General features: G+C 40.4%; 1 protein-coding gene across 1 annotated transcript; it reads right to left on the bottom strand.

Annotated features, from left to right (window-relative positions):
- Window positions 1–7,997: 7,997 nt before the first annotated feature.
- LOC308077573 (uncharacterized protein) lies at window positions 7,998–18,426 on the bottom strand. Its single transcript, XM_080418319.1, has 9 exons — window positions 18,329–18,426; window positions 17,512–17,664; window positions 17,176–17,295; window positions 15,410–15,511; window positions 15,157–15,256; window positions 14,119–14,223; window positions 12,660–12,726; window positions 11,970–12,055; window positions 7,998–10,482 (listed from the first exon to the last, which is right to left on the bottom strand). Exons 2-9 carry the CDS (start codon window positions 17,643–17,645, stop codon window positions 8,350–8,352), a joined length of 2,847 nt encoding a protein of 948 aa, XP_080274445.1. The 5' UTR covers window positions 17,646–17,664; window positions 18,329–18,426; the 3' UTR covers window positions 7,998–8,349.
- Between the last annotated feature and the right edge of the window lie 765 nt (window positions 18,427–19,191).

Below are 19,191 nucleotides of genomic sequence, written 5' to 3'. Positions count from 1 at the left end.
TACCTAGGCTATCTGAAAATAGCAGATCTACAAGCTCACAACGCGTCGCGATGTGACGCTTTGTGAGCTTGTATGTTTTCAAACATTTTAGTACTTTTGCTTTTGGTACTTTAAGTACATTTTGATACCAATACTTGCGTACTTTTACTCAGGTAAATTTTAACAGAGTACTTCTACATTGGGGAATTGATACTTTTACTTAAGTAAAACATTTGAGTACTTTTTTCCACCAGTGACAGTGATGTAGTGTATACTGGAGTAGGCATTGTTGTCAGTGGTGGAAATAGCACACAAAAATATCAATACTGCAATGCAGAAATACTGTGTAATGTTACAAGTAAAAGGTATTACAAATTTACTTGAGTAAAAGTACAAAAGTATTGAACTTTGGAAATACTCCAGAAAAGTAAAAGTGCTTAAAATGCTTACTTAAGTAGAGTACTTAAGTAAATGTACTTAGTTACTTTACACCACTGATTGTTGTTAAGCTTACGCACAGGAGCGGCAGTTAAATTGTTGCGTTAAGTTAAGACAGTTCACAGACTAAGATACAAAGACACAAAGCCTTAAGATACAAAGAAGCCATAACATAAAGGACATACGATACAATGACAGATACAATGCCACAAGTCTCTTACCTTCCGGGGCCGGCAGTGGCTCAGGGGTAGAGTGGCCGGATGGTTAACCGTGAGGCTCCCAGTTCAAACCCGATCCTGGGCTCCCCCAGAGTTAGCGTCGAAGTAATCTGAGTTCCCAGAAGTTTTCGCCAGCTCTCACATACAAACGGGAGGGGCGAGGAACTTCTGGGCCAAAACCCCTGTATTTGTGGGCGGGATGTAACTTACGCTCAGAATCTGAGCGGACACGCCTCTTACCGGTCTGAGAGCTGTGCAACTCGTCTAAACAGTCCGACGAGAGGCAAACAGCAGTACACAACAATGGCGGCCGCTATTTCTCAAGGAGAAATTGCTTCCCGTCACTCCTATTTACATGTAACACCCACTGCATGTGGATCCCGCCCCCTTTTCTTCATTGGCTGTTGATTTGAATCAGAACGCAGTGGCCGCGCCCCTGCTGTACAGGCTCTGAGGTGGCGTCTCCCAGACTAGTGTCGAAGTGTCCTTGTGCAAGACGCTGAATGAACCTGATGAACAGGTTTGGTGCCTTGCATGGTTTCCTCCGTCATCGGTGTGTGTGTGTGTGTGTGTGTGTGTGTGTGTGTGTGTGTGTGTGCGTGTGCGTGTGTGCGCGTGTGTGTGTGTGTGTGTGAGTGAGAGAGACAGCACAAAGCATTCCAATGTTTAAAATCAACAGCAACAAAATATAAGACATTCCACAAATGGTTGTTTAAACAGTAATGTTTTTAAGTGGTTTTAAGTGTTTTTAAGCTTTCCGTACAGCTGCAAAGTCGATGAGTTTAACGTCGTTTAAAACAATCAGAGGAATTTTCTGTTTGCATGTATGGGCTGTTAAGGCCAGAAAGTTGTTTTTTGCCACTCAGTAGGCGTTCCCGCATAACTTCCGGCTACGATGATGTCACGCGCATAGCCTCTATTGCCGCCCAACCTGGTACGAGGAATGACCGATCGACCCTGGTCAGCTGACCTTATAAGGTCCTGCTGGGCATGTATGGTTGTATCAGGTCAGTGGAGGGTCCTGGACATCACTAAACGCTTCAAAGTGAGGCTCTACTCGCAGCACTGGTGGACCAAAGTACTCTACCCCAGTACTTGAGTCAAAGTATAGATACTCCTGGTGATACATTACTCAACTACAAATGAAAGTTGTTTCCAGTTAAGGTATTGGAGTAAGTGCTTTTAAAAAGTGCATTTTCTTTTTAATATCAAAGCATGCTGTATTAAAATGTAGATATAGGACATTGTGAACCCATTTTCTGCCATGGCGCGAGATACAGTATGTCTTCATATGTATTGCCTTGTTCCTGGACAGAGAATTTATCTTAACGCAATTTATCTTAACGCAAGCGGATGGATTTTTGACAAACATTAGACTAGATTTTCTTACCTTAATAAAAACTGTCATAAATACTATATGCTTCCAGTCGCTAGTTTAAAGTCTCCTTTCAATCATCATGATATGCGTTTTGGTAAATTATGGTCCCATTTATTTTAAAATTGACGATAAAGTAGGCTATGCTCTAGGGCGGGATGATTTGACTGACAAGCTACACAACCAATAGCATTCATTCCCCGCCCCCGCTTTTGATTGACACGCTACCCAACCAATACTGGTCTGGTGGCATTCTGCAGGATAGATACACACGGCCGGAAGCGGAAGGCCTACAAATCCACGCCCACTTTTGACACTCGGGGTCCGTTAGAACGATGAACTGCAGCTCTCAATGCAATCTCTATGAGAGGCATTGTAAAATACCGTCATTTCACTGGTTAACTACTGAGGCTGTAGCGATTTTTTTTGTGTTCTAATAATCTGTCCCATTTGTTTAATTTGTCCTTTTTAATGTCCCATATCTTTCATCTCGATATACTACCCACAATATACTATAATATACTCCATCAGTATGTCAAAACCGCTAGCATCGGAGATCTATATCGCATGGTATATACGTCACGGACGCATCCCTTGAGGTTTTCAATACCCAGAAAACTGGCGAAAGTGGCCGTTTTCAATAGGTTTTGGTCATTATCTCTGGAACAGAAGGTCCAATCTGCTCAGTTCAAAGCTTGTTGGATGCGTGACTTTGAGGACATTAAGCACGTAATGACAAATTTTCGGGTTATTTTTTTTTTTTTAGGGGAGGCGAGATCTTAGTTGGGCAGGCGACCGCCTCTCCTGCCTCTACAGTGCGTACGCCACTGGTCGGCGCTCGGCGCTCATAAAGACAGTGATGTCACTGAAATGCCCGTCTGCTGTCTACCCTATGCTGTGTTAGCATTATGGGTAACTCGTTAAAGTGGCAAATTAAATGTGAAACACATCAACTATTAAGAAAACAAGAAGATATGTTGACAAAAACACTCACATTTGGAAACATATTTTTATTTAAATCAATATCGTCTCCAGTTAATGCAGGATAATTTTAAAAGTAGGCTAACTTTCATATCCTCTCATAGGGAATGCATTGGCAGCTGCTGTTCATCGTTCTAACGGACCTCGAGTAGCGGCGCTGTCTCAAAAGTGGGCGTGAAATTTGTAGTCCCCGTGTGTCTCTATATGACGCGATGTTGAAAGATGGCGGATTTGAAATTGCTGAACAATCGGCTTCATTTACGGTCTGTAGAAACCAGAGGTGTGGCTTAGTCCATTCTTTTCATACAGTCTATGACTGAGACGCATCTTTAGAATGTTGAATCAGATTTGAAACCACCTCTGTATGTGGGATTGATTGATCATGAAAATGCATGCGGCCGGGCCCACCACGGTTAAAGGACGACTTCACCGATTTTCAACCTATCTTCATATAATTGGTCCTCACTAATACTCATGATAAAATGGTACCATTTTTTTCTACTTGGTCTGTGTCTCATAGGAGGGCTGTGGACAGTCCAGAAACCCGTCTACCAGTGACATCATCGTTAGTTTTCCAACAAGATTTCACATTTTTTATTTAGATTTGTATTAACACGAGAACAATGGCTTCTTTTATTGCATTGCAACTTTCCAGGAATAGAAAGCCTGCAGTTTCTATTAGCTTGGATTCCCCATTGATGATGTCACTGGTAGACGGGACTGTCCACAGCCCTCCTCTGAGATACAGACCGAGTAGAAAAAAATGGCACCATTTTATCATGAGTATTAGTGAGGACTAATTATATGAAGATAGGTTGAAAATAGGTGAAGTCGTCCTTTAAGTGGTCAGCTAGCTGGGTGGGCCAGGCCCACCACGGTTAAGTGGTCAGCTGGGTGGGCCGCAAACAACAACTTTTTAGGGGTTCAAGTACGCCCCCGTTGTAGTGGAGTAAAAGTACAATGTTTGCCTCTGAGATATAGTGGAGTAAAAGTATAAGTACTGAAAATTGGAAATACTCCAGTAAAGTAAAACGTCCTCAAAACTGCACTTAAGTACAAATAATGCTTCTGGTAACGTTTAGTAGCTCACAGAGACACAGTCACAGTTAACCATAGAAAGGACCTGGAGGCTCTGGAAAATAAATTAGGCTAACAGCAGGCCTAAGATTTATATTAAAAAACCCTCCCCCTACCCCCTACCTTACTGATTCCAGCACAGTCCCAGCCCCCCTCATAAAATGCCACACTTGCTGAATCATATGAAGGGGATACAGAATGCCACTTATTAAAACATGTCACCATTATTGCTAAATTGACTTAGAAAAGCATAACATTTGCTTCACAAGTTTCCTTACCCAGTATTCCTCCAAGTCTTTCACCAAACACCCAAATGCAGGCTTCTGGACAAACAGAAGGCCGCAGACCTGGCCACCCTTTTTATGCACTTCTCTTAAAGGGACAGCGCTACATTTCGTACAGTTTCAGAGATACACATCAGCTAAGACAGTGGTTCTCAAACATTTTCATTTCAAGGACCCTCACATTAATATGTATTCTGCCCATAGACTGTATGAAAAGAATGGACTAAGCCACACAATTGGTTTCTACAGACCATTATATGAAGCCGATTGTTCAGGAATTTCAAATCCGCCATCTTTCTCGTCATATCCTGCAGAATGCAACCAGACCAGTATTGTTTGGGTAGCTTGTCAATCAAGAGCGGGGGCGGGGAATGAATGCTATTGGTTGAGTAGCTTGTCAATCAAATCATCCCGCCCCTCCTAGAGCATAGCCAACTTTATCGTCAATTTAAAAATAAATGGGACCATAATTTACCAAAACACATATCATGATGATTGAAAGGAGACTTTAAACTATAGCGACTGGAAGTAAATAGTATTTATGACAATGTTTATTAAGGTAAGAACATCAAGTCTAAAGTTTGTCAAAAACCCTTCCGCTTAATTCTTTCTGACACCAATAGGGGTAAAACAGCAAAACTACAGGCCATTTATATGAACTGTCACTTGAACAGCAGGAAGCTGGGCCCTTGATTCTGCCACGGACCCCCGTATGAAAATATTTGGTGCCAGGGTCCCCCCATTCAAGATGTTACAAGTGTTAAAATGTTTCAAACATAGATAACTAGCCATCAGTATATATACTGTATGGTTACTTTATCATTCCATTTCATTAGGTTGACCTCAGATGAAACCTCCAGTGGAGCCTGCAGTCATCTTGGTTCCAGTGGTGTAAAGTAACTAAGTACATTTACTAAAGTACTGTACTTCAAGTACAATTTTGAGGTATTGTTTTTACTTTACTGGAGTTTTTCCAATATTCAATATTTTTACTTCTACTCCACTACATCTCAGAGGCAAATATTGTACTTTTACTCCACTACAACTATTTGAAAACATTAGTTGCTAGTGTCGTGTATTTTGGCAGTAAACTGCAGGTTACCAGGCTGGTTGGTTGTAATAAAGTAGAGGAGAAGAAGAGAAGAGACGTCCGGACCAGGTTCCATGTTCAGAATCATTCATTTATTCCATAATAAACAAACAGCATCATATCAGAGAACCAGGGGCAGGAGCCCCTGAGCTCCCCCAGCCTCACGGCGTGTGAGACAGTACTAGCTAACTAGTCATTTACAGTCACTCTTATACTCTAGGTTCACATTACATTAAGTTCTTGTGGGTGGGGGTCAGAGAATCCCCCCACCTAGAAGATCAACTTCTTTGATCAGTGTCGCTATCTGATTAGCAACTGTAAGTCAGGAAGCCTGGGTGTGAAGACAATGGCCAGACCTGATGTCGTCAGGTTTAACAATGGAAATGTAAATCGCCATTCACACCCATGCACTCTAGGCTACCAGCCACATGTTCTGTAGACATTTTGGTCAAGTTAACATCATGTACTTTAGTGTGAATCAACACATTATTTCTTTAGTATCATTTCTATATGGTTTTGACTTGCATACTGTTCAATAAGGGCTAATATACCACACTAGTTACTTTGCATATATACATTATTATATTATACAACATACATTAACCACTTCAGCCCTATTTTATACCTGGGCTATTTGAAAATAACAGATTTACAAGCTCACAACGCGCCCCGATGCGACGCGTTGTGAGGTTGTAGATCTGCTATTTTATTATTATTTTAATACTTTTACTTTTGGTACTTTAAGCATATTCTGATGCCAATACTTTTGGCACTAAAACCTTAGTGATCAATGTCCATGTGTAGAATCCCACAGCACCAGTTCCTGAGCTGGGAGCTCATTTATTTATCACTTCTATTCTGTTTGTAACACGTTAACAAACAGAAATAAAGCATTTATTTTAGTGGCAAACAGAAAAAGTAGAGCAAATACAGAGGTTTTTTTTCATCTACATTTTTATCCCACAATTTTGTAACCCATTTTTCCACCCAGTGCCAATTGTCAAAGTAATGCACTACACTCCCTCTGGCAGCAAATACAGAGCTTGTAGAGTACTAGCCTGGGACCAGACAAATCTGCGAGTGCAAAAAAAAATTGCACTCTGGGATTTGGGTCTGGCACCGCTCCATAGAGAATCCATTTCCTGCTCCAGAAGACGTGGGTAACCAATCAGGGCCCAGTATTCGAATATGGGAGACTGTAATTGGTAGTTGGTTTGTAGGTCTAACCAATTGCGTTTAGAGTCATTGTTTTGATCCCGCCCCCTTGGAGAAAAAAAATTCCTCATAGAAGCACCAGACTCATATCCACACAGTGATATAGTCTGTCTACGCCAGGCTAGTAGAGTACTACAATCCTATATTATAAACTTTCACCTTTTTCAGCACATACGCACGCACGCACGCAGGCACTCACGCGCGCACGCATGCACGCGCGCTCTGTCGGAAGGTCCCCGGTTCGATGCTCAGCTTCTCCAGGCTTTGTATCAAAGTGTCCCTGAGAAAGTCTGTTTAGTTGAACTGGGCAAAACAAGAGTACAGAAGAATACAAATAACATATCATTAAAAGTAGAGCCTGCTCTGGTTTAATCAAAATAAACACATGATTCCAGTTCATATTTTAAAGTTAAAACATTGTTTAAAATACATTTCTAAAATCCTTGTGTCCTGAGGTCATAATAGCCAAAACATCATGTTGGTCATAGATACAAACTGAGTTTAATCCCTGAAACAGCCAATGACTATCCATGTAACATCATGTGTTTAATCCTGAAACAGCCAATGAGTGTCCATGTAACATCATGTGTTTAATACTGTAACAGCCAATGAGTGTTCATGTGTTTAATCCCTGAAACAGCCAATGAGTGTCCTAACATCATGTGTTTAATCCCTGAAACAGCCAATGAATGTCTATGTAACATCATGTGTTTAATCCTGAAACAGCCAATGAGTGTCCATGTAACAACATCCTCCTATAATTTGACAAAGCTCTGTGAGGTAGGTAGGGTGGTGGTGAGACCTAAATTGTTCTGCCCGGTTCTCCTCAGTGACTGGAGCTATTGATCTGAAATTACACACAGCCATTGACCATTACCATGTGCACGGAACTGCGAAGCCCGTTTTTCAATTTCCCCAACTGTCAGCTGTTTATTCACGTTTTTATCTAAAAGAATGTCGCCATGGTTACGGCTGCCCAGCTGTGGGATGACCCCGCGAGCTATGGGATGTATGGCTCCCAGGTTGCCAGATCATGTGCGCATATCCCCCCACGAATGTGTCGACCGGGTATGGACTAGTGCGTTTAATCCCTGAAACAACCAATGAGTGTCCAACACCATGTGTTTAATCCTGAAACAGCCAATGAGTGTCCATGTAACATCATGTGTTTAATCCTGAAACAGCCAATGAGAGTCCATGTAACATCATGTGTTTAATCCTGAAACAGCCAATGAGTGTCCATGTAACATCATGTGTTTAATCCTGAAACAGCCAATGAGTGTCCATGTAACATCATGTGTTTAATCCTGAAACAGCCAATGAGAGTCCATGTAACATCATGTGTTTAATCCTGAAACAGCCAATGAGAGTCCATGTAACATCATGTGTTTAATCCTGAAACAGCCAATGAGTGTCCATGTAACATCATGTGTTTAATCCTGAAACAGCCAATGAGTGTCCATGTAACAACCAATCACCCTGTTGAAGTGTCCTTGAGCAAGGCATTGCACTTGTCATTGTTCATTTACTTTGAAGTAATTCTGGATGATCATGTAATAAAAAAAGATAACAGTTAAATAATGATCCAACTGCAACCAACCAATGTGTCCAACTTCTGTCTTCATCTAGAACAAACTAAGAATCAGGAAGTTGCCTGGATACTGAAGGTATCTTAAGTACATCATTCCAGTTCTACATCAACCCAAGATGTTCAGAGAGGCACGTGTCCAGATCACAGAGAATTGATATCATGTTTGAACTTGCATCAGGTCCTTTGCGCTTCACTGTGTCGATGACAAAACGTGCCTTGTCATCTCTCTTCTGCATCCCACCAGCCATCTCCTGCTCACCATTAGTTATAATGCTCCTCTCTAAAAGTTTGTCCAGGAGACCGTTGAGAACGGGATGTGAAACGCTGTCGATGAAGCTGCTCCGCACGTCAAACAGTCTGTCTTCTGCTGGACGACTCAGTGTGCACTGAACTTGTTGTTTTCTTAAAGCAGCAGCTGAAAGGTCTACATCACGTTCCCATGGACAGTCGGAGGTCTTACTGCTTCTTAGAAGTACACTAATAGAACTAAGCCTTTGCTTTAAAATCATGTCAAATGTTTCGATGTAATCACTATAGGATGAGTCATCAAACTCTGCCTTATTTGGTTGAATTTTGATGGAATCATCTTGAGGGTAAGTGGAGAGGGTGTATTCTTGCTTTGGGATTAGTTTACAGGGAGGGTTTCCAATGTAGATTTCTTCTCCATTCATCTCCTTCCTTTCCTTCTTCACTTCTTTCAGCACAACGTTCCGAGGCAGCAGCAACACTTTCAGAGTTGAACTGGGATGATTATCATCACTCGGTGGTGTATAAAACAGCGACACCAATGCCCGGACAGGACGGGGCCGGAACAACTTATTGATGATACCAAGTAAACATAATTCAGCTACATCTATGATAACATGAGTTTCTGTGATCATATGGGGTTTGATCAGCTCAAAGCCATCATCATCCTTCACATGGACAACAGACAAGGATTTGCCTCCACCCATGGAGAGGATCTCACAATGTGGAAATTGTAACTGACACACAGACCCCTGAGAACCTTTGATGTCAAACAGTGGTCCTGCAGGCCTATTCATGCCGAGCTGGGATAGAAGCCTTCGGTCCCAGTGGACTGTCCTGTAAGTCACATCTCCCTCTGTCTTCATCTTAAACACCAGGTCGGTCACGTTGCATTGGAACAGTCCTGCTTGGGTGCAGTGGAACCTGTAGCTTTCCTTGTTTTCCACAACAATGATATCAGGTGTAATTTTCTGTGTTTTGTACAGTAGTGTAACATCATTTACATCATTTACGCTGTGGGACCGCTTGGCTGTGAAACTTGTCTTGTTCTCTAAACGTGGAATTTGGCTCAGTGAGGGTAAGCTGTGAGAACGAGGCAGAGAGATGGATTCTTCTATCCTCAAACCACTGAAGCATGAATTTAGATCAGTTTCATCTTGGAGCTCCAAGGAAGGATGCACAGAGGACAGTGACTCTGTAACAGGCTGGTCTGTGGTTGACAAATCACAGGCTGTGTCACATGACATTATTTCTTCTGGGGAATCATGGGAGGACTGTTGTGATGTGGATGAGGAAGACAACATGGGGGAGACTATAACAACAGAGGGATACATGTTGGGTGTAATTACTTCCTGTGAAGCATCTTGGGAAGAGGGAATATCAGACTCATCTAACTCATCTAAAGTAGAGGGAAGCAGAGGGAGGTTTGATGAGGGAATATCAGTCTCCTTCAACGCTTCTTTTCTTCTCTTTCTGTCTAGTGTTCTCTGTGAAGAAACCATGTGGGGTCTGTTGAGAGTGGAGTCAGAGGATGTGCTAGTTGATGGAGAAGGAGTTTCAGTGCCTGAGTGATGCTTGCCAGGTTCCAGTGGGTAGATTTGGGGTTGAGACTGGGACTGAATGGGAGGGTTATCACCAGGTGTGGAGGGAGGGTCAAACAGAGTCTCCTCAGATACTATCTCCTCAAGCATCTCTGTAGCATGCTTCACTCTGCTTCTGGCTCTTTCTTCATCCAACTCTTTTGTCTTCTCTGGAGTGTCTTCCATCTCACTATGTTTCACTCCTCTCATATACTCCCACATTCTTCCAAAGAACACCATTACTCTGCTTTTTTCTGTCTTCTGATCTAAAGTGTCTACCATCTCACTATGCTTCACTTCTCCAGCTGTGGAGGAGGAGGCGGCTGTGAGACGTCTTTTTTGCTTTACAGTGCTCATCTTCTCTTCTTTTAATTTAGTCCCAGAGACAACATGGGAATGAGTAGTTCCCTAAAAAAGAGAAAAGGAAATTAAATCATGGACATTTACTTATTAACCACATTGACACACTAGTAAATGGCACTCAGCCTAAAGAAACCACACAGAAAAGCACTAACCCCTAATAATACTTCAGAATATTCATTTTCCGCAGGTATGCTCAAATCAGAGGATCATGACTCAGTATTAAGCCAATATTTCAGGGTGAAAACAGAGAACAGCTGTCTACCAGGGTGGGAAGAGAAAAATGAATGTATTATTTATATATTATTTAATGTATTATTTTAATACCTTAGGAATTCATGCTGACAGTGTTTACTGTCTCAACAGTTATTCTGCATGATTATGTATTGTCCAGAAGGAGTTGGCCCTGCAAGCCTTTAATGCAAGTACCATAACTCCAACATCTAAGCCTTTATACAAAGACCCTAACCCCAAAATCTTAGGTAGCATGTTTGTCTGTCCGGCCCACAGACACTCAACGATGCTCTACAAGCAGAATGGGTTGAACCCATATCATAGGCTGTTAGCTGGAGGAACGTGTTCATGACCATCTAAGATATGAAGTGGTCCATGACGAGACAGTACAGAAGGTGTTTTCAGTCTCCTCCCACCAGTCATGATGAGAGGTACCATTGCTTCACGCAAATATTTACCTATCTTTGCCATTTTAAAAATAAAATTGCCATAACGTTCACCTATCATGTCATGGCCAGAATAGGGATGCTAGGGTTACTTGTTTCTTCCACCACTGTTTGTTATTCCTTATCTCTACACATTGTTATTTTCAAAGTAATAAGTTGAAGTTTTTTTGTTAGAGAATTATCAAGTAATTTACATCTCTATTTCTCTATCATTAAATACATAGTAATAATATGAAATAATAATTTTCTCTCCAGGACAGGCCTGGAATGTTGTTGTTGTTGTTATTATTATTATTATTATTGATTGAGCTATAATAAGTCATTTTGCTGAGGACCCCCTGAGTGTGATCATACGGCCTATTCACTTCTTTTGGGCTTGTTTCTCTAATACAATCTGGCAACATTGGTGTTGCTTTGACAATAATTTCTCATTCATAAGATCAGGCCATATGGGAGAACAATGACTAAGAAACTGTTTCATGTAAATTGTGTAGAACAGTGTGTAAGACAGCTTACAAATATATATTGTTATGAACTTCTAAGGTAGGTAGCTGTACTAAAATGTTATCCGTTATAACATCAAGTGCAAAACTGAAATATGATTGTTATCTTTTAGAAGTAGTATGACAGTAAAGTATAAAACCAAGTGCAAATGAATGACAAGTGTCAGCAATAGCCTAGGAAGAGCAATATTGTGGGTGGATAAGAAAACTTTGCGAGTTATAACTAAGATTTTCTTTTTTTAATGGTGCAGTTTGGTTGGTTTCTATTACATACTATAATACTTTTTGTAATACTAAAAATAAAGCAAACTAAGAAGGACAAAAAAAATAAAAATTGTAAAACTATAATCACCTTGATTGATCTGTGACTTATGGACTGCTTCCACTTCAGAATAGACTGTGTTTTGCTCAAGTGCTCACTGTCATCACTGTCCTTCTCTATAGAAGAACAAACAAACATTCATTACACATGAAGAGTATAGAAGACATGAGGTCTGATACATTGTTTTATGACTGTAGGCTACATAAATATCACTGTAAACTCAATTAACCATATTCACACAGCGGCCATTTTGTTCTTACATCATACTTGGAGATTAGCCCCTCCCCCTCCAGTATATAAGTAGTTAAATGGACACAGTGTGAACATGTTAATTTAACCACATCAACCCTAGACTCACTATTCTGGATAGCTCATAATATTCTGTGGAAATGTATGAACAACTGACACAATTAGCCGATCTACAAGCTCACAACGCGTCACGTTGTGAGCTTGTAGATCGGCAAATTTTCACAAAGAGATCTGGTGTAGAGGGGAAAAAGGAGTGGACCAAGTACAGACCCCTAGGGTTTAAGTGGGGGGGAGGGAGGGAGGGAGGGAGGGAGGGAGGGAGGGAGAGAGTGTGAGTGAGTGAGTGAGTGAGTGAGTGAGTGAGTGCGTGCGTGCGTGCGTGCGTGCGTGCGTGCGTGCGTGCGTGCGTGAGTGTGAGCGAGCGAGCGAGCGAGCGAGTGAGTGAGTGAGTGTGTGTGGCTAGAACCTTACCCATCTTCATCTGACTCTTCTTCTCCAGCTCAGACCTCTTCTCTCTCAACAGTTTATAGTATTCATCCTGTATTTCACACATCAACAGACAATGACAGAGTGAAGCTACATCAAGTGTTAACACACTGTTCCTTAACCAGAGCTGACAACTCTCACACAATGAGCGTGAGACACACATTAATGACCCTCTTCACATGCACTCACGCCACACATCATATTTCTCACGCTGTCAAATCCCCCCAAGTGGAAAACTGTGTTAACTCATGCACCACTGAGACATCCACTTCTGCCGGTATTTGAGCGATAAAGTGAATTCAATGATTGTATCTGAAGTAGCCCCACCCGTTAACTGTAAGGAAAAGCAGAAATGTTAGGTGTGTGTGTGTGTGTGTGTGTGTGTGTGTGTGTGTGTGTGCGTGCATCTCTTGTATGAAGGACCCTGCACACATTTACGCTCATGTCATTCCATTGATCATTTCAGTGATATTCCCAGAGGATCAACAACATAGATCTTAAGATTAACTAATGTTCTATGTTCTACACATCCAAAATGTTAGCTGCCGGTTGTAACCTGGAATTTTCTCTGTCCGGTCAAGATTTTAACGTTAGCTTTTATTAACTGAATTTGACAAACGTCTAATTATTTAGAACTCCTCTGTGTGTCATGCTGCGCTGCCAAGAGCAGGCAATTAAAAGGGGGAGGCATGCGTGTGCAAAAAGAAAAAAACGAGAGAGAGAGAGAGAGAGAGAGAGAGAGAGAGAGAGAGAGAGAGAGAGAGAGAGAGAGAGATCTATTGCTGAGGTGAGTGATTAAAGGGATTTGATAATTTAGAATAATGTGTGCAGTCTGTCTTGACTTTATAGCGATCAGACTTTTATGGAAATCAATGTGAATATTGAATAGGAAACATATGGTGCAAAACATCAGTCAAGCTGCACCATCTGACCAATAGGAGAGTGAGAGTCACCATCTCACACATTTGAAAACTTGAAATGGGACATTCTGTATAATGAGTACTTTTGGTACATGTTGACGCCAATATGTTAATACTTTTACTCAAGTACATTTTGAATTCCGGACTTTTACTTGTAACAGAGTATTTCTATATTGCAGTATTGATACGTTTAACCCCATGTAAGTAGAACACTGTTAACCTCATGAACCCTAGCTTCCCTATTCTGGGGAAAACATTCCGTGGAAATAGCAGATCTACAAGCTCACAATAGTGTGTAGATCTGTAGAGGGCCAAGAATAGACCCCTGAGGAACCCTGTTCAATTTAAGTATACAAGGTTTATATTGTTAATAAAGCTAAACTACATGTTCAAAACGTGTTTGCTACGACTGTGGTCGTATTTGTTGTTATATTTTGTTATGATTTGGTTCTAGTGTGGAATGGTGTGTGTGTGCCAGGTAGAGGTGAGACTGTGTGGGTGAATGTATGCAAATTCAGGTGTGCCAAGCCCGGAAGGCGATTGGTGGGGAACACTTCCAGGCCGGCCAGCGATTGGAGGGGAGCTTCCAGGAGTTCTGCCTTCTGAGTGGCTAATAGGATGGAGTTTCCCTATATGAGAGGAACACAGACCTCAGAGCCCGTCTTCCTCCTCTTCCAACTGGCCACCATAACTTCTGTTTGTTCAGTTACTTATGAGTTATTTGCTTTGATATAGTTACTTTGAGTTGGTATAGGTTGCTTTTGAGCTGGTTGATCCTTTTGCTTATTGTTTATGTTAAGAAGGTAAGATATTGTATTATTGGTTCTTTTGGTAGGTCAGAGATATTGAGTTCCAAATAGTTATTTTGACTTTATTATTCATTTTGTGTTATTCCTAAACCCTTATGTATGACCCAAACTTATGTTAACCACTTTGTTTTTACTACTTTTTGCACATTAAACCCTTTGTTTGTGTGGCTACTTAGGAGTTGGGGAAGGCAGGAACATATTCATGTTGTGTCTCAGGTACCCCTAGACTGGGGCATAACAGTGTCGCATCGTGAGCTTGTAGATCTGCTATTTTCACTACTTTTGAGTGACACTCTTGCATGATGAAATGGGGCATTAAGTTATGGGGGGGGGAATTGAAACGTGGAGATACAAGGTTTCTGCCCGACAACAACGATAACCACATTAACCCTTTATACATAGTTGAACGGGGTCCCCCAGGGCTCTGAACTAGGTCTGATGCTTTATTCTCTCAACACCAAATCTGTTTGCCTAAAATAGCCGATCTAAAAGCTCACCGCGGGTTGCATTGTGATGCATTGTAAGCTTGTAGATCGACTATTTTCGTCGAATGTTCGCCTCAGAAAAAGGACGCTAGGGTTCATGTGGTTACCTGGCATCCCTATTTTAGACACATTTATTATATATATATATTTTTTATGTCACTGAATGAGGAACAGTTAAATGTTAGACATGTATCTGACCGCTATATGTAGTTCATGTATTCATTAGAACATGTAAATAAATGTCATGGAGAGAATATTAGGTTCTTACCTTGCTGTTAGCTGACTCATAACTGTTCCTCTCTATGTTCTGAGCATCAGTCAGCAGGTCACTGTCCTTAGCTGGGTCTCCTGTTGACATCTCCTCTGCACTGCTCACCAACACACAGAGAATGAAAGAGACAAAGTCAGACATCAGATTCAACTCATCATATAATAAGTGATAATAGTTCAGCTGGTCTGGGGTCTAGAAGATGGTGAGAACACATTGTATTGGTTCTGCTTTCTGTGTGATGAACACTCACAGCATGCGGACATGGTGGTCACGGTCCCACTGTGGGATGCCTTTATGCCTAGACTTCCTCATGTCTGCTGCAGAGAGAGGGAGGGCTGTGATGGAGTCATAGCTGAGAGAAAGACAATGATAGAAAAAACAGAGACATAGAAAGAGGAGGGAGAAATAATGAGGAACACATTATCATTATGATATGACTTAAAGTTGTACAATGCAGAATCACAAATAACGATTTTTAGCAACCTCTGCTGGTCACTACCGTCACTGCATACAATTTCCCTAGTCCTCGATTACCCAGAATTCCATTCGTTTTCATCGGAAGCCGGAAGCTTTTCAAAAAGCGATCTTTTAATTGTTTTATACTATCTACGGATCGTTTCTCTTAGCCAGTGGAGCATTAGTTACCATGAGCTGTGCTTTCTTTTTCTGTTCTTTTTCGATCTTCCAATCCTACATTCTCTTAAAATCAGCGTGAGGTTCCTTTTTGTTAATAGCGCAGTAGTTCCTGGCCAAACAGGAAACCGTTGCGGTAGTTCCTGAGGACGTCGGCCACGACGTCATGACGTTGGCCAGGAACGTCATTTTCCCGGGAAAGTCCCCCCCGTACACGTTCAATAGAAAATATATAAATAAAAGGCTTCCGGGGGTGAAATTCACGGAGTGGGTGTTGTGAAACTTTTGCCACTCGCAAAAGATATACAATTTAACTTTAGTTTTGTTGAAAACGTTACCTAGTATTACTTTAATATTATATGATAATATCTGATATATATGTAACTGTACAGGTGGAAACATGACAGTTTTTTTTTTGCGGGAGCCCTTCTAACCCCCCCCCCCCCCCCACCTCCCACAGACAATTATAATTAAAAATAAACAAGAATAATAATGATTATATTTATATATACACATACATACATATAATGTACTGTATAAACATATATTAACCACTTAAACCCCATTATCTGTATTCTGGGAAAACGTTAAAAAGGTAGAAAATGGCAGATCTACAACTAATAATTAATTTCAATTTTACTCTTATATTCTGGTACACTCTAGTATATTTTGATATCAATACTTTTATACTTCTACTCAAGCATCATTTTGAATAAATACTTGTGGTATTGCTACTTTAGTAAAACAAACAAATCTGAGTACTTCTTCCACTACTGGTAATAATAGTAGTTGTAGTAATTGTTGTGTAAACATATAAATAGTGACAAATAAAATCAAACAACATTTTAAAGATGCTCTACTCTGTACATATAGTGTTTTATATTTGTGATGATATTGAAAGTTTGGTGTTATTTTATATGTTGATGAATTGAATACCTAGGACCCCAATGGCAACAAGACCGCAAGGACTTTTTTGGTGTTATCCTTTTAGACAAAGTGTTTGACTGTACTCTGTGCTGTTTTTACATTTCTGTCTGATAAATATTCAATCAATCAATCAAAAGGTTTGGTGTACATATCCCTGATCACCTTTAATACAGACATAAAACCATCATCATCATCATCATCATCATCATCATCATCATAAATAATTCAAAGGTGAATGCATTCATTGTGTCTATCAGTTGAGGTTCACACAGATCAGTGACACTTTGTGTTTTCAGGTCCACAACTGAAGTTCAAACGTCAATCCTTTGAACTGTCACTGTTCATAGACATGCAGCTGGATAATCAGAGAAATGTTCACCAAGAAAGAAAGAAAGAAAGAAAGAAAGAAAGAAAGAAAGAAAGAAAGAAAAAAAACAGACAGAGAGCCAAAGTTACCTTGTGGCTATGCTCTTCGTCACGTTGCAGTTTCTGCATCTTAAAGCAGTGTTCCTGATGTAACAGCGTCTACATGTCCAGTCTTCATCATCAGTGGTTGGTTTTGCTGGTCTTTTCATCCTGACAAACAAACACAACAAGAGTCAAGTTAGTTGTGTATTAAATCGGTGTTAATTCATTCACATCCTGGATTCATGATAACTTCTCGATAGCTAAAGAATGTTTTCATTTGAATAATTTGCACTTATGAGATGACATTGTCATGTTATAGTGTTGTGTACATTGTATAGTGTGTTGTATAGTGTATAGTGTGTATATTGTGGAGGATTCACATACTTTGTGTCTGAAGGTTCCATAGTGAAGTCAGGAGGTTTTCCTTTAGACTGGTCACTCTTCATAGACACACGGCTGGATGTTGGAGACTCTGGGCTGTCAGATCCCTCCTCCTCTCTCTCCACACACTGACTCATCTTTAGGTCTTTATTAAACCTGTCAACGTTACAGTCAATGAAATACATCAGGAAACAGAAATAAGGGTTATGCTGAATGCATGAGTGGCATCATGCCCATTTCAGGGGGGGGGGCATACCAAGTACAGAGCCAAATAAAAGGTCATGTTAAATGTCTATAAAAACACATGAACATGAATCCAACACGTTAATAGAAAATATAATGTGTAAACAAACAAACAAAAAACATTAATTGACACAACAGTAATGATAGTTCTGTGAACAAGTCTATGAAACTATGAAATCTATGAAGAAGTTTAATCTTCAACACAAGCTACAAACTAGTTGTAATTATAATGGTTTAATGTCCTGATCTGACTTCTATAAGTGTTGCCACACACACACACACACACACACACACACACACACACACACACACACACACACACACACACACACAAGACAGACAGACAGACAGACAGACAGACAGACAGACAGACAGACAGACAGACAGACAGACAGGGTAATAAGTAGAAAGTGAAAGTAAAACCTGTTCCATTGTTTGTTAAGTTTAGACAAACTTTTGTAAACAACACTGAAGGTTTCTGGTATAAGTTATAACACACTTAAACAACATTAACTTTAACAACATAGAATAAGTTATAAAACACATTACATTAACTTGTAGAACATAAATCTCTCACCCTATATGAACTGATGGAGGACTGTGTTTACTTCCTACTTCTGACACTGTTCAGTTTGGTGTTGCCAGATTGTGTGACAGAAACAAGCAGCCAGGTCTATGAAAACAAGCCCAAAATAAGTGACTGGGTCACATGATATCACACTCACACGCGCACACACACACACACACACACACACACACACACACACACACACACACACACACACACACACGATTTAATAATGTAGCATAACAATCAGTCGATCTACAAGCTCACAGTGCATATATGTAATGTGTTGTGAGGTTGTAGAGAGGCTATTTTAAAACATTTCAAATGCAAAATGTGTTATCTTCAAAAATAATTCAAAGCCTATTCTACTATAGAATGATCTATTATGTATGCTATTGCTAGTTTGACCACTTAAATATTCTTTCATCTTAAACCAAATGAGTGGAATCAGTCACAGTGACTGAGAACCACCAACCACTAGATCTGTACATAAAGATGCATCAGCCCTACAAGCTACAACAACACACTATCAACACAATAAATACATCCAAGAGCCAATAGAAAACAATAAACAAGGTAAATAGTCACCAGTACTGTAAAGTAACTAAGTACATTTACTCAAGTACTGTAATTTTCTTCAATGTTGAGGTACTTTTACTTTACTGGAGTATTTCCAATTGTCTATACGAGCGCGCCCTTACAAGTAAAATTCCGGTGATCATAATTTACATAAAAGTGTTGGCATCAAAATATACTTAAAGTACCAAAAGTAAAAGTACTCATTATGCAGAATGTTATCCTTATGTCTAAAATGTACTAAAATGTTTTTACAATAGCAGATCTACAAGCTCACATTCTATCGCATTGTGACA

This window comes from Gymnoscopelus braueri (assembly GCF_963280865.1).
Source record: "Gymnoscopelus braueri genome assembly, chromosome: 21".
NCBI lineage: Eukaryota > Metazoa > Chordata > Actinopteri > Myctophiformes > Myctophidae > Gymnoscopelus > Gymnoscopelus braueri.
Note: the sequence above shows the minus strand (reverse complement) of the source record. Positions and strands in the feature narration are given on the sequence as shown.